General features: G+C 37.5%; 1 protein-coding gene across 2 annotated transcripts in view; it reads left to right on the forward strand.

The window, feature by feature from the left end:
- The first annotated feature begins 2,683 nt into the window (after window positions 1–2,683).
- LOC102535318 (cytochrome P450 2C18-like) overlaps window positions 2,684–16,988 on the forward strand; it is a 31,516-nt gene continuing 17,211 nt past the window's right edge. The window contains exons 1-5 of one of the 2 annotated variants that reach the window (XM_072971661.1): window positions 2,684–2,983; window positions 4,197–4,359; window positions 4,533–4,682; window positions 14,966–15,126; window positions 16,317–16,493. In XM_072971661.1, coding sequence (XP_072827762.1) covers window positions 2,816–2,983; window positions 4,197–4,359; window positions 4,533–4,682; window positions 14,966–15,126; window positions 16,317–16,493 — 819 coding nt within the window. In that variant the 5' untranslated portion in view covers window positions 2,684–2,815. Of the gene's footprint in view, window positions 3,022–4,196; window positions 4,360–4,532; window positions 4,683–14,965; window positions 15,127–16,316; window positions 16,494–16,988 lie in introns of both variants that reach the window. The other variant, XM_072971662.1, reaches the window with a different exon arrangement.

The following is a 16,988-nucleotide window of genomic DNA, read 5'->3' on the forward strand; positions in this document are numbered from 1 at the left end:
ATTTAGATACTCATGACCACTAAATTTCATCTCCTGTTTAGGTCAGCTTGGTGGTTCTGTGCTGTGGGTCTGTTTAATGAAGTCCCTGACTCCCGTCCTCCACTGAATCCAAACCTATTGTTCTGTGTAAAAATCTCCCTACCTTGCTGTTGATGACACACTGAAATGAACATGGATTAACCACAGTTCAGGCTTATAGACGTGGAGTCAGGTGGCCATTGAGGATCTGGTCTCAGGCACGTCTCTGCACCACTAAGAATTTGAACTTTCTTTGACCTGTACCAGACACAAGGACACCACCAGCCATATTCAAAACAACACCTGCCAGCTGTACCCTATAGTCTCAAGGTCTCCCCTGGCAACTATGCAACCATTTTGGACCCAAACCAATCCTTACTTAACAGGAACACTTACTACTTGCCAGCTCCAACTGATAATCCTTAACAACAACAAAAACTCATATTCTAATTGTAGCCTTGCAGTTCTTGCCTTTATAAGCCTCTCCCATTTTGTAGTCTGGCAAAACACAGTTCACACATTTACAATTCCGTGTCTCTCAGGCTACAGTCCTAACAAATCCCCAAGGAAGTCTCTTCATTTGAATCTAGCCTGCATTTTCTAAAATGTTTTTATTAACACTGTGCCTGCTTTATTCTAGCATTCCTAACAAACTCCAAAAGGCAACAGGAGCAATTGTATCTGGAAGCAACTGGGAGGTGTAAGTCATAGCTTCTGAAAGCTTCCTCACAAAATTCTTAAGATTGGCTCTTCCCTGTTACCCGAACACATTTCACCTCTTCAGTGAAGGAGAAAGGAGAATCCCTATTTATTATTTCTTCTCTTGAGAATTGGTGATGCTTTCATCCTCGAGTCTGGGGACATCTATTTAATATGAAGCTCCTTATTTTGTAAATAGTCAGCAGGATGTATATTCAGAGTAACATGTGTGGAGGGGTTAGAAGACGTTTTCACATATTGAGGTATGGGTAAGTTATTCTCATTCCTACATGATTTGACCTGAACTTTATGTTAACTAGAACAGCCTGTCTTACAGCCTTGGGTTTATCATACATTATACATCTGCTTTCATCACTAAAGAAGACAATGCATTCTCCGAAGTAGAGAATGTCCAGTTTGAAGACAGAGATAAAAGGCCTCCGTTACATGGCACTTATGCTAGTAGTCCTTCAAAGATAAAGTTCCCTTCCCAGCCGACAAGGCCATACTGACTTGTATACATGCTAATCTGTCTCTTTTGATACCTTGAAGGAATGCACCACTGCCATGTTTGATGTATATTCTTTGATCTGACAAGATATAAAACACTGATGAAAACCAAGTCTTTCTGGAACAGTTTCTCAAGGCTACAGAGAGGCAGTCTCCTGGGCTACAGTTCTCACTTTGACTTGGATAAAACTGTCTCCTTTTTCTGATTATAGACTGGTTATTGATTTTTTTTTTCTGTTAACAGCAGTTCAGTTTTGTGTCGCTAAAGTTTTTCTTAACGTAGCTGTGGTAATAAGTGAGTATATCACAACGAGCATCAGAAAACCTCACTTTTATTATTTATGAGCTGTATGACATTGGAAAGCTCTCTTGTTCTCCCAGAATCTTTTTTCCCCATTTAAAAAGCACACAATAGTAACATCTATCTTCCAGTGTTTATTTTTGGGGGGGAAGGCAGAAGATGCCAGTGAAAACGCATGTAACTTTAGTTAGTTAACTACTTTATTTGTGGTTGGTCATTCAAGATGTTTGAATTATGTTAGTGTTAACCAAGAATTCCAAGAACAAAGCCCTAGTTTAAATAAAGAGGTATTTGATTGAGGTTTATTAGGGCTACAGCCCAGGAGACACAGATTAAGAAGCACTTGAACTGTGTTCTGCCAGACCGCAAAGTGGGGGAAGCTCATAAGGGCAAAAATCCACAAGTTACATACATACATTGTTTGTCAAGAATTGGTACTGGCATTAACAAGAAGTAAGGCTACTTGTGTTAAAAAAAAAAAAACTGATTGGGGTTTGAAATGATTCCTTACTTGTGAAGTGAAAGGGTTCCAATCTTTCAAACTATGAGGTTGCAGCTAGGAGCTGCTAGCATATATTGTTTTAAAAATGACTAGTAGTATCCTTGAGTTTGATACAGTTCAGAAAATTCAAGTTCTCAGTGATGCAGAAACAGACCCACATCCAACAATGGCTACCCGTTTCTATCTTGGATGCCCGAACCATAATTACTCCACCTTCATATTTAAAGGCTCTTGAACATGTCACTATTGGCTATTTTATGTAGAGGCAGGTGTAATGTTAGCAGAGTACATTAAAATAATTTAAAATCTTTCATTTTTAAGCACAACATATCCCAGTTTTAGATATAGCATGACAGGACAACCTTTTAAAATATAAATGGCATAGAATACACTCATTGTCCTCAAAGTCATAAATTCAAAATGGTCATTGATTTGAATAGACTTTTGAGCTGTTTTTAACATCAAATTATTTATTTAAGTGGTTCTAAGTCCTGGCTGCATAGTGCAATCACTTTTTTAAAAAGAATTGTCAAACATGAAACTCAACCCAGTACAACTAAACAAGAATCTTCAGAGTCATCACTGGACAGACAAAAAATAAGACTAAAGGACACTTTATTTTGATTTTCATCAATGGCCAAAGTCCACGCAGAATAGCACACAAAACAGATGTAACTGATTGGTCATTTTGTACTCCAGGGAGGCACAGGTTGAACTAGCAGGGACTCTTATAAAAGCTTTAGATTCCACGCTCACAGCTGTCTAAGTAAGAAGAGGAGGCAACCATGGATCCAGTTGTGGTCCTGGTGCTCTGCCTCTCCTGTTTGCTTCTCCTTTCACTCTGGATCCAGAGCTCTCGGAACGGGAAGCTCCCGCCTGGCCCGACTCCTCTCCCAATTCTTGGAAATATCCTACAGTTAGATGTTAAGAACATCAGCAAATCCTTAAGCAAAGTAAGTAAGCTTAATGCTCCTCCAGTGTATTGCAAAGGGTAAGTAACTTAGCCCAATTGTTAAAGTAAAACACGTTCCGGTCGGCACACTATTAAAACAGGTCATTATGAAGTAAATCATTCCCTGTAAATTTTGATATTTCTCTTACCTCTTCAGATCTGTCACTGTCATAAATACAAGAGTGAAATGATATGTTCTGTGAGCAGAGAAACATTTAGGTCTTTGTGTGGTAGAATCACAATAATAAAGTGACAAAAGCTGGGAATAACACCTCCTTTGTTTCACAGTAATTTGGGGCTGAAGGTCAATGGTAAGTGTAATGTTTTCTGATTAGAAACTTCCTTGCAGAAGTCTTTCACTATAGAAGCTGTGTGTTTTGTTCAGATGGCCATGAAAACAAAACTTTCCTGAAGCAGCAAATTATGCCTTATGTTAAGGAAATAGCTCTGAGTTGAAGACAGGCATGAGTGAATGAAACAAAGAAGTAAGCAGTCGGGGCCCAACTGGTGGTAACAGTGTTCATGTGGATTCTGCACGAAGCTGCTGTCTGTATCCCATGAAGGCTGAAGTATGGAAGATATTGTTCTGTGAGACGCTGCATGTCCCACACTGCCTCTATGATGCTTGCTGTCTTTCTCTGTTAGTAATACCAGTGGATCTCAAAGTGGGTTGGGTATTAGAATGATCTGAATCTACTTGTTAAACTACAGAACTGTAGTGTTCATCACAGGGTGAAGGAATCAAAATTCTCACGGGAAGAGCTCTCTCTACAGGTGATTCTGAAGCAGTCCACCTGGTGTTGGCCCAAAGGTGGGCCTTGAGGATTGATATAGTGCTTAATGATCAGAGGTTGGCGAAGAAGTGGTTCAATTTGCATCTTTTATGTAGTAGCCATGGGACACTAGAAATCAACTGCAATTTCCTGACTCCGGTCCTTATTTGTAAGTGGGACAAATAAACCTGCGAAAGGTGCTAATATGAGGATTAATTATAATCTGTGCATTAATTGGCCATTGCCTAGCACGTTGCAGGACACCCATAAATGGGGTCTACAGTAATCACCATCATATTTATTCATTAATTTCACAAATATTTCAGGCCATATGGGACAAAATAAAAACATAACAAGTAGGATGATAATACGTTCTGCATCAGGCCCAATATACTATCCAATAATGACTTATTTTGCTATTATACACATCTCTATTAATAGCTCTCAAAAGTCTACGGACCTGTGTTCACTGTGTATTTTGGCATGAAGCCCACCGTTGTGCTGCATGGATACCAAGCAGTGAAAGAAGCCTTAATTGATCGTGGAGAAGATTTTTCTGGAAGAGGCAGTTTCCCATTGGCTGAAAGAATTAATAAAGGATACGGTAGGTGTTCATGTTTCATGTTCAGCATTGGGAATGGGGGCGGGGAGGTTGGAAAAGAGGAATTTGAAGAGCCTGTCAGGCAGAGTTTGTTCTATCCATGAGGCTGGCAAGTGTCAGCTCACTCCTCCTTCCCTAGGACCGTCCTCCTAGTCTCTTGTTTCCCCTCCTGGTAGGAATCGTGTTCAGCAATGGAAAGACATGGAAGGAGATCCGTCGCTTCTCCCTCATGACCCTGCGGAATTTCGGGATGGGGAAGAGGAGCATTGAGGACCGTGTGCAGGAGGAAGCCCGCTGCCTTGTGGAGGAGTTGAGAAAAACCAATGGTGGGTGAGTCTATACTCTAATTCTGATAGAATGCTCTGTCTTACCAGACTGCTTTCTCTCAAATGACATCCTCGGAAAATTTCAGGGGTGGCCACATCTTCATACCAGTAGGGGTTGTCAGCCCTCACACGGGGCAGGGAGGATGTGAATTCGACAGCCACAGGAGCTTTTGTGTGTATCTCCGCTTGTCATGTGTGTACACCCATGACAGTGCATACTCTGTGGTTATAAAAGGTCATTTTTTCATATTCTCTCCTGAACTGCTTTAAAATCACAAATCACAAAGAATAGTTTTGAGTCATTTTCTGAAAGAGTTAAGAGTCCATGTCTTTCCTATGTCATAAATGTGGCTATCTATTACAGAGCATTTCACCAGGGAATAGCTGTTAAATGGACAGGGTGGGAATGACCTCCTCATACCTTTGCAGAGCATGAAACAAGTCATATGTAACTTCACTTAACTGAACTTTATTTATATGGTCAGCCGCACAGACATGTCTGAGAGTTACTTCCAGGGCCCAGGCCTGCAGTTCTGGCCAGTACTAATGATGCCATCTATGATTCCAACTGAGACCCATCTGAGTGCACTTCTCATCAATTACGATTTCTCTGTAAAGGCAGCACTATTTTAAAGATACCAGCATTTCTTATTTCTTGTTATGCAATACTCACTGTATTTCTATTTTGACAAAATATATGCTGCAGTATAATTCTGCAAAGTACACAAACACCAAGTTACAAAATGTTTTATTTAACTCGATTTCAATCTAATCAATACATCCTTACCCTGTCTTCGTAAATGGAATTTGACTCTCTTGTCAGTTTGCTAAACTCTGACCCATCTCTATTTGATTTTGGTAACAAATTTATGGTAATTATTTACCTCCTACTCCCAGGTTAATGACCTGTAAAGTCTTTGTCACAATGACTGATTTTCAGATTGTATTACAAATTGCTCTGTTCTAAAATTCTTTCTTTGGGATTAAATGAAAGACTGAAAATCAAATCTAGACAAAGAAATCCCCAAGGTTTTCCAAAGCATCCTCTACCTATCAAGATAAATAAAAGTTCTTGTAAAGCTTACAGGCCTGGAATACAAAGGAGCCTGTCATAAAAGCCTCTCAGGACACATGTTCCTTTTATTCTATGCCCTACCTTTCCTTTGCAAAACAAACAAACAAAAAATTTATATTAAAAGAAAAACATAACATGACATCTCTCTTCTTAACACATTATTAAGTGTGCATTACAATATCACTAAGTATAATGAAACTGTTGTACAGCAGGTCTCTAGAACTTTCATCTTGCATAACCTGGCCATCTCTACCCACTGTACTGTGATTCTCCTTTTCCTCTCCCCCAGCGCCCTGGTAACTGGCATTCTACTTTCTGTTCCTATACGTTTGACTATTTTAGCTGCTTCATAAAAGTGGAATCAGGCAACATTTGTCCGTTTGTGATCAACTTCTTTCACTTAGCGTAATGTGCTCATGGGTCATCCATAGTGACAAGATTTCTTTCATTTTTATGGCTGAATAATGTTCCAGTGTATGTATTTACACATCTTCATTCATTAATCCTTGAGGGATATTTAGGTTGTTTCCACCTCTTCTCTACTGTGAACGTGGGAGGGCAAATATCTCTTTGAGATCCTGAGTCAGATCTTCGGAATAAAAAGTCAGAAGAAGGATTTCAGGGTAATATGGTAGTTCTGTGTTTAATTTTTGGAGCAGCCTCCATATTTTTTCCATATTACCTGTTGGTACCAGTGCTCTACCAACCATGTCAAAGGATTAAATTTCTTCACATCCTCACCAATACTTATTTCCTTTTTTCCTTTTTATTTGATAAACGTCACCTGAATACATATGAAATGATATCTCATTGCTCTGATTTGCATTGTTTAATGTGAAGTGGATATCCCGACATTTTTTCCCTGCTTAGTAACGCAAGTGCCTGACTTAACGCTCTGATTACCAAGGCATCCATCTCAAAGAGGCAATCCTTCAAACCTGGCTATCTAAAACAAACACATTGCCAGCCACACCACTAGATAAAGAGGCAGGCTACCTCCTCCAATGGGCTCTCCTTTGTTTTAGAGATCTTGGTTGATTTTAATTACTGACCTTTAAGGTAACTAGATTTAACAAATTTTTCTCTTCTCATGCTTTAAATTCCAACTGTTATATAGCAATCTCACCAATAAAGAGTATTTAATCAACATATTGTACACCTAAAACAGATATGATATTATAAATCAACTATACTTCGATTGAAAATAAGAAACAAGCTCCAGATACTCTAGGTCCCTACACTCAAGTCCATTAGAGTAGAATCCTAGGCTCTCCCTCTCCCTGCCTATAACCAAGCTATGGCCCAAAATATGCTCTGTAATTTCCAGGTTCTGTAAGTAATACACCCCTATTTTTTCAAAATTCCCTAATCATTACCACTGAAGGGCATCATGCTTACTCAAAATAAGAATGCAAGGGCCGGTCCAACCACAATTTTGGTTACTGACAGGCTGAGATCAGCAGAAAAGTTAATGCTGAGTGATGTTAATCATCTTTTCATATACCTGTTGATCAGTCTTTATTTTTAAAAACAAACACAAGTTAAAGATATTATTTAACACATCAATGAGGAAAACAGTTTCCACCAATTGTAACAAGGTGCTACAACCAATCAAAAGGACAAGGGTCAAAAGGTACAAGTTTATTTACAGTAAAAGTATGCTGATGTGAATGTGCAAATGAAGACAAAACTAGCTAGGGAAGTCAACTGAACCTCTCCTGGACAGAACGGAGTGTGCATGTCTATAGAGAAGAATTATTTTCCATCACTATCTATCACTGAAAATTTAGAAACTTGCAAAATAGCTCCCACAGAATCACAGAAGGGTCACCTATGGATCATGTGTACCATACACCTTCCCTACACTGGAGCTGTAACTACACCTACACATCTAGGTGAAAAATAGAACTCAACTTTCTTCAAAGGTGTGGCCTACATTCAATATTTTTCCCCAGCTTTACTAAGATTCAATTGATACTGTAGAAGTATAAAGTATACACTATGTTGATTTGATATACTCATATATTGCAATATGATGACCACCACAGCACTGTCCAACACCTCCCTCAGGTCCCATAACTACCATTTCTTCAGAGAACATTTAAAGTCTAATTTCTTACCAATTTTTATGTTTATAATACACTTATGTTAGCTATAATCACAATGCTGTGCATTAGATCCCCAGAATTTTCTACTTGGAAGTTTGTATTCTTTGACCAACTTCTCCTCATTTCACACTCTCCCTAAACCCTGGGAACTACCCTTCTACTCTCTGCTTCTATGACTTGTTTGTTTTTTCAGATTCCACGTATTAGTGATATCATATAGTATTTGTCTTTGTCTTATTTCACTTAGCATTGTGCCCTCAAGATTCACTCATGTTGTGGCAAATGCAAAGATTTCCTTCTCTCTCCTGGCTGAATAATGTGCCATTGTGTGTGTGTATGTATATACAGTTGACCCTTCTATAACATGGGTTTGAACTGTGGGGGTCCACTTATATGTGGCTATTTCTCACTAACAACTTGCTACAGTACTACATGGTTCGTGCTTGGTTGAATCCTGGAACGTGTAACTACTGAGATGGAGGGCCGACAATAAAGTTATACAGAGATTTTCACGTGCATAGGGAGTCAGTGCCCCACCCCCATGTTGTTCAACGGTCAACTCTGTGTGTGTGCGTGTGTGTGTGTGAGTGACATCTTTATCCATTCAACTGTTAGAGATTTAGTTTGTTTTCAAATCTTGGATATTATAAATAATCCTGCAATAAATATGGAGTATAGAAACCTCTACAATATCCTGTTTGCATTTCATTCAGATATATACCTAGAAGCAGGATTACTAGATCACATGGTAGTTCTATTTTTAATACGTGAAGGAACCTTGACAGTATTTTACATAATGACAGTTTATATTCACACCAACAATGCATAAGAGTTCCCTTTCTCTACATCCTAGCCAACACTTAACTCTTGACTTTTTGATGGTAGCCATTCTAACAGCTATGTTTCTTCTGCATTTTCCTGAGGATTAGAAACGCTGAAAATCTTTTCATGCAACTGTTGGCCATTTGTATGTCATCTTGGAAACATGTCTATTCAGTTCCTCTGCCCACTTTCAATCAGGTTGTTTTTCTTTCTATTAAGCTGTGTGAGTTCTTTACATATTTCGGAGATGAACCCTTTATCAGATATATGATTGCAAATATTTTCTCACATTTTGTGGGTTGCATTTCATTTTGTTGATTGTTCATTTTACTATGCAGAAAAGCTTTTTACTTTGATGTAGTTGCATTTGTTCATTTTTGCTTTCATTGCTTGTGCTTTGGGTATCATATAAAAAAAAAATCATTGCCAAGACCGATACCAAGGGGCCTTTCCTCTAAGTTTTATTCTAGGAGTTTTATGGCTTCAGGTCTTACATTAAGTCTTTAATCAATTTAGAGTTATCTTTTGTGAGTACTATAAACTAGGGGGCCTGTTTCATTCCTTTGCATGTGAATATGCAGCTTTCCTATCACTGTTCATTTATTTTTATTTCTTGAAGTATAGTTGTATTACAATGTTGTGTTAGTTTCTGTTGTACCTCACAGATATTTAGTTATATATGTGTGTGTGTAGATACATTCTTTTTCATAGGAGGTTATTACAAGGTACTGAATGTAGTTCCTTGATAATCCCCAAATCCCATTTATCCCTGCTCCCCTTCAACACTGGTAACCGTAGGTTTGTTTTCCGTGTCTGTGAGACTGTTTCTGTTTTGTAAGTAAGTTCATCTGTGTGACTTTTTACATTCCAAATAGAAGTGATATGAAATTTATCTTGCCTCCTTTGTTGAAGATGGACGGTAGGTGTATGGGTTTATTCCTAGACTCTGTATTCTGTTCCATTGCTGTCTATGTCTGTTTTTGTGCCAGTACCACATTGTGTTCATTACTGTAGCTCGGTAGTATTGTCTGAGTTCAGGGAGGGTTACACCTCCAGCTTCATTTTTCCTCAGTAATATTTTGGCAATTCTGGATTTCTTGTGATTCCATATAAATTTTAGGATTATCTGTTTTAGCTCTAAAAAATGTCATGGATAATTGGATAGGGATTCCATTAAATCTGTAGATTGCTTTGTGTAATATGGCCATTTTAACAATATTAATTCTTCCAATCCAAGAGCATGGGATATCTTTCCATTTCTTTAAATGACCTTCAATTTTCTTTATTGGTGTTTTAGACTTTTCAGTGTATGAGTCTTTCACTTCCTTGGTCAGGTTTATTCCTAAGTATTTTATTATTTTTTTTGAAAAAATGTTATAAGGGATTTTTCTACTTTCCTTTTCTAATATTTCATTGTTAGTGTAAAGAAATGCAAGAGATTTCTGTATGTTGATCACGTATCTTGCTACCTTGCTGAATTCCCTTATCAGTTCTAGTAGTCTTTGTGTGGAGTCTTTATATGTTTTTCTACACATAGTATCATGTAATCTGCACAGAGTGACAATTTTACCTCTTCCCTTCCAATATGGTTCCTTTTTATTTCTTTATTCTCTTACTGCTATGGCTAGGACTTCGGATACTATGTTGAATAGAAGTGGTGAGAGCCAATATCATTTACTGAAGAGACTGTCCTTCCCCACTGAGTATTCTTGGCTCTCTCGTCAAATATCAGTTGATAATAAATGTGTGGGTTTATTTCTGAGCCCTCAATTCTGTTCCATTGGTCTATGTGTCTGCTTTTAAGCCAGTTCAATCAATAGCGTTTTGATATCTTAGTTCTATGACAGAATTTGAAATCAGCAAGTTTCATGTGTTTAACTTTTTCCTTCATTCTCAGGGCTTCTGGGATACTTGGGGTCTCTTTATAATTCCATATGGATTTTAGGATTATTTTTTGTATTTCTGTAAGAAATGCCATCAGAATGCCACTGAATCTACAGATTGCTTTTGGTAGTAGGGACATATTAACAATATTAATACTTCTGATGCATAAACACTGTATACCTTTCCATCCGTTTGTGCCTTCTTTAATTATTTTCATCACTGTCTTATGAGACATCAGTGTACAGAGCTTTTGCTTCCTTGCTTAAATTTGGTCCTAAGGTTTTTATCATTTCTATTGCTTTTAAAAATGGGATTATTTTCCTTATTTCTTTTACAGAGACTTCATTGTTAATGTATAGAAATACAGATAATTTTTGTATGTTCATTTTGTATCCTGTAACTTTACTGAATTCATTGATAAGTTCTAACAGTTTTGGGTGCTGTCTTAAAGGTTTTCTAAATATAAGATCATACGTAGCATCTACAAATAGACATTTTTAGTTCTTCCTTTGAATACATTTTATTTTTCATGAATGATTGCTTTGGCTAAAACTTTTGGAGTACTATGATGAATAGGGGTTGTAAGAATGGGAGCTTTCGGGGAGGGAGGGTATAGTTCAGTGGTAGACTATGTACCTAGCATGCATGAGGTCCTGGGTTCCATCCAGAGTACCTGTATACAAAATAAATAAATAAACCTAATTACCTCCCCACCCCAAGAAAAAAAAATGAAAAAAAAAATTTCAAAACAATAAAAGAATGGGTACTCTCATAGTTCCTGATCTTAGAGGAAAAGCTTCCAATCTTTCACCGCTGAGTACAATATTGCCTGTGGGCTGGTCATATATGGCATTTACTATGTTGAGTGAAGGAGTCTAGAACTGATTTCATCATGAAAGAATTTCAAATTTTGTCATGCTTTTTCTACCTCTATTCAGATGATTATATGATTTTTACTTTTCATTTTGATAAAGTGGTATATCACAGACATTTATAAATTTGCATTTCTTTGAGTTTGAGAAGGATTGCAAATGTTTGCCAATCCTTAAATGTTCGTAGAATTCATCACTAAAGTCATTTGGTTCTGGGCTTTTGTTGTTGGTGGTGGTTTTTGGTTACTGATTTGACAACCTTATCATTATTGGTTTGTCAGCTTTTCTATTTCTTCCTGATTCAGTGCTAACAGGTTGTATGTTTCTTTTTTGAAATGTATCCATTTCTACATTGTACAATTTGTTGGTGTATAATGGTTCATAGCAGTCTCTTCAACTCTTTTGCATTTCTGTGGTATCAGTTGTAATGGCTCCTCTTCATTTCCGATTTTGAGTTTTCTCTTTTGTTCTTAGATAGTCTAGGTAAAGATTTGTCAATTTTTTTCTTTTTCTCAATAGTGGTTTATGCACCACTTCTGCATTACTACAGTATTCTGGTCTTGTCCATATATCTACCTCTATCAGCAGGCTTTATATTTTCATAATGGTTTTGTGTTGCTGTCCAGTATCCTACTGTTTTAACTTTAAGGACACCTTTTAGCATTTCTTCTCAGACGTACCTAGTGGGGATGAACGCCCACAGCTTTTGTGGGAAGTCTTTATTTCTCCTCGTTTTTCGCAAAAGAAGTATTTGCCAGATATAGTATTTGTGGTTGGCAACTCTTTTTTGCCTGCTCTTTGAATATATCATCCTACTCCTTCCTAGACTGCAACGTCTCTGCCTAGAAATCTGTTGTTGGTTTTATGATGCCTCTGTTGTTTGTGACAAGTCACTTTTGCTGCTATCAAAATTCTCTATCTCTGACTTTTGACAATTTGGTTATAATGTATCTCACTGTGGATTTCTTTTGTTCATCCTAGTTAGAGTGTGTAGTCCTTCTAGAATCTGAGTAGTTTTTCCCCAGATATGGAATGTTTTTTGCTATCATGTCCTCAAATAAGCTTCTTGCCCTTTCTCTCTCTCCTCCCCATAGTGTTCATATTGATCCCATAAGTCCCTTACGCTTCCTCCACTCCTTTTCATTTTTTCCGTTTGATCTTCTGATTGAACAATATCAGATGGCCTGTGTTGGAGTAAGTCCTTAGGTGAGTTGTTGTCTTTTTCAGCTGAACAAATTTCAGCTGTTTTGTTCTTTTTTATGTGTTCTCTTTGTTACATTTTCATTTTATTGACGCATCGTTTTCTTAAACTTATGAAGCACCTTTATCGTGTTTTCAAAAAATTCTCTGTTCACGTGTGATATTCTCCATTTCCTCTGAATCCCGTTTCTGGAGATTTATTTTGTACCTTTGTGTGAGCCGTGTTTCCTGCTTCTTTTTGTGTTTCGTGACTTTCTGTTGGGATCCAGGGACTTGAAAAAGTTGTCACTTCTCCCAGTTCTTAGGGGCTCATTTTACGTAAGGTGAAACTGTCACCAGTCATCATAGCCAGAGACTCTGGGGGTCTCGATCTATTTCTTTTAGTGGATGCAACTTTTCTGGGCTTGAGTAGAATTTCACAATTAGGGAAGCTTGCCAAATTCATTGCAGCAGCTAGTGATCTCTTGCTTCCTTTGCTGTCTGCAGCACTGGGATTTCTCTAGTTCAACAGAGGCAAGCAACTCCACTTTCCCTTGTCTCAATGGCATCCAAAGAGTATAAACGCCCCCTTACCAGCCTGAGTCAGATGAGACACATACCATTCCGCCAGATGCAAGCTCCACTCCTCTCCCTTCCCCCTCAAGGAAAGCCTGAAGTGGTTCACCTTCTCTAGGTTGCGCCAAGCCATGCTGGGGATAGCAAGCCACTATCCTCACTTTGCTTTATTCTCCGTGGTCCGTGACATCCCTGTACTATGCCAGTTCTGTCAGCACCTCAAGTGAGGTAAGACTGAAACCATTTCCTCAAGCAGCCAGCTGAAGAGCTGGTTCACTGGATGCATGCTTCATCTTTCTCCTTCCTGTGGAGTAATCACAACCTGGGGCATTGTCTTCCAGCACGGAGTTGTGCCAGCTTGGGGGGAAGTGCTGATGCAGGTAAAGTCAAACTGCACTTCTACAAGTTTTAATGTCATTGTTCTTAGTTATATACTTGCATATGGTGTGTAACTACTTAACTGGATTCTGAAAATCTCATTAAAGAATTATAGTCCATTATAATTCCTAAACCAGTGTTTCTATGGGAGAACAAGCGCTAAGACTTCCTATTTCAACATCTTCCTGATGTCACTCTGTCAGTATATTTTTGATTCAAGTAATTCGTACATCAATACATGTGAATGTTGGATCTCTCTACACAGATCTTTTGGTTGTGTGAATTTTTATCGATCATTTGATTGCATCAGTTTTATTTCACAGATCTCCTACCAAAAAAAGATTATTTTTCCTCTCATGTAATTTCTTAACTGGAAATAAGTTCATGTTCATTTAAATGATACATTTTAAATGTATTAAAACACACTATTCTATTGATGCATATACAGAACAATGTCCCTGAAGACCACATACGGCACCTTGTGCAAATAAATTTTTGATGCTGATTGGAAATTATTAACATTTAATTCCTAACAAGGGAATTTCTTAACACTGAAATGAAAAAAATGAAAGAACTCCATCCATCAATTTTCCCTTTTTGTGTCACTTGGGATTTACGTTTGAAATCAACACTTTACATTTTGTTTATATTTTAGACCAAAAAAACCCCTATCTTATAGTAATTGTTCATTTGTATTAGATTCTCTTCTCATACAGCATGGATACTTGCTGCTTTTTTTTTTTTAACATTTCTTCTTCAAATACATGAATTCACCCACAATCTTGCTCTGTTAAGCTTACCCTGTGGTGACTCTAGAGATGATTCTTTCAAATATCATTATAAAAAAAAACGTTTTGGGGAGAGGGAAATAACTCAGGGGAGAATGCATGCTTAGCATGCATAATATGGTCCTAGGTTCATTCCCCAGTATCTACATTAAAAAAAAACAAAACAAAGAAAAACATATTGAGGTCCCTAACTATTCTCCTTCTTTATCAGTGTTTGATTTCTACAGGCTATGCAAACAGATAATATTCAGCACTAATAACTTTGTTATTAAATGATATAAAAATGGCCTTTTGAAATGTTTTCTTCTTTTTCCTTCAAATTTACAGGCATTTCAGGTGAAAAGGATACAAGTAAAGATAGTAGATGTGAACTGAAGTTTTTTTTTTCAAAAACCATTATTTAACTAGTTAGGCTGAAATAATTTATGCAGGTTAAGGGAAAAGTGACATGTTGATTTTATGCATGTTCAAAACTTTGTTAAGGGAATTCGTAAGTAAAAGATTGCTTTAAAGTTTCTAAAATCATCTTTACCTGTTATCTCAAAGACAAAGCATTTCACGTGTATACTTAAATGGTGTCTTAAAATTGTTTATTCCTTAGCGTCACCCTGTGATCCCACTTTCATCCTGGGCTGTGCTCCTTGCAATGTGATCTGCTCCATTATTTTCCACAATCGTTTTGATTATAAAGATCAGACTTTTCTAAACATAATGAAAAGATTTAATGAAAATATCAGGATTGCGAGCTCTCCATGGATACAGGTGAGGCTCACATCCTTTTTTTCTAGAGGAATCATTTATGCTCTTTTCTCCATGAAGTCCAAATCTCTATATCCACCACACTGTGAAGTAAATGTGTGAACACCACAGTCCTGCCCAGAGCTTAGCATCCTGGGGTGCGTATCTGGGAAAGACGACTGAGCCTTTTACAACAGGCAGGAAAATACATGCCCAGAATTCAGAACAGTAATTCAATCCTAGTCACCCTGTCCAGTGGTTTCTTCCACTGAATCCCAAAGCCCAGTTTCGATGAAATATTTTGGAAACTTTCCCAAAGCATGCCCATAGCAATAAAAGGACATCCAGGACCTTCTGGAAAGGTTTCCATTACCCACAACTCTTGTCATCCAATCACCACTTAATAACTTCTTCAGCACAACAGTTGGCAGAAATATCTGCATTTGGAAAGGAAGAAAAGAAGGAGGGAGAGTGCTGCCAGGGACACTGACTAGGATAGGAATGTTTGATGCTTCATTGGCATCCTAATTGACAAGGTAATTGTTAAGAGATGACAAAATGATTAGGTTTTTTTGTTGTATGAACCATAAACAGACATCACAGTTGTACCCAGGGCTGAGGTGACATGTTCTGCACTCTGCATGAAAGACAACAGTATGATCTTAGTAAAGTCACTTGATTACTCTGCTGCAGTTACTTTATACATAAAATGTTGTGTCATGTTTCATGGTGTCTTTAGAAACCTCTCAGTTCTGAAATACTCATTCTACGTTTGAGTCTACAAAAAGAAATAGAAACAGCAGGGACTAGCTTTGTGTTTTATATCAGGTTGTCCAAACTCTCTTAAGCTCTGTTGTCATCTACAAAATGTGAACCATAGTATTTCATACTATCCCATATTACATGAGTCAAGGGAACAATTGATAATAAGAAAATGAATGAGAAAAATTTTATAAAGATGCTTTTATACAACAAACATGATATATGAGTATATAAAATGTTCATCGTCTTTGGTCCCTAGTCAGAATTTTCTCTTTCATATACATCTATCAGCATAGAAAATTATGTACCTGTAAAGAAAAAACTCCCCTAAAAACAGGAATACACATATGACATTACCATTTATACTACTGTTTCTAACCAGGGCTTGGCATATGGTATACAAGTCTTCATTCAGTGTTCTTTATTCGATAAACTATTGTTTTCTCTCCTAGATTTGCAATACTTTCCCCGTTCTCATTGATTATTTCCCAGGGAGTCATAATAAAGTAATTAAAAATGATGCTAATTTAAAACACTATATTTTGGAGAAAACAAAGGAGCACCAAGCATCCCTGGACATGAACAATCCTCGGGACTTTATCGATTGCTTCCTGATCAAGATGGAGCAGGTAAAATGTTAATGACACATCAGTTATTTGACTACTTGTGCATTCTCTGTTCATTGATTACTCTCATATATACATGGGATGTTTCAGTGGTCATGCAAACAACGTTGACATGCATTTTAGTACCCATTTTGTGCATGAATATGCAATAAACATTGTTATGGAAGACATCATATTTAACTGTTAAAGAAGTAGAAAACCTGATCCTGCTCTATGGGTACTAATAGTCTACCCAAGAAGAGACAGAATGATACCCCTGGTGAAATATAAACAATTACAAACAATTTGGAAAATACAAAATGTCATGCTATACTATGAACATGGGCAGGATCATTGCACACACTGCCTGGAAGAATGGAAAAGAATGGCTTAACAGAGCTGGGCTTCCTGTATGTCCAGTGGTTGGAAATAAATCTTAATATATCTGCACTGAAAAACAGGAGAGGGAATTTCAGATGGGTGAATATTGTATATAGCAGTGCAGAGATGTGCGGTGGG

This window comes from Vicugna pacos, chromosome 11, assembly GCF_048564905.1.
Source record: "Vicugna pacos chromosome 11, VicPac4, whole genome shotgun sequence".
In the NCBI taxonomy this organism is placed as follows: domain Eukaryota; kingdom Metazoa; phylum Chordata; class Mammalia; order Artiodactyla; family Camelidae; genus Vicugna; species Vicugna pacos.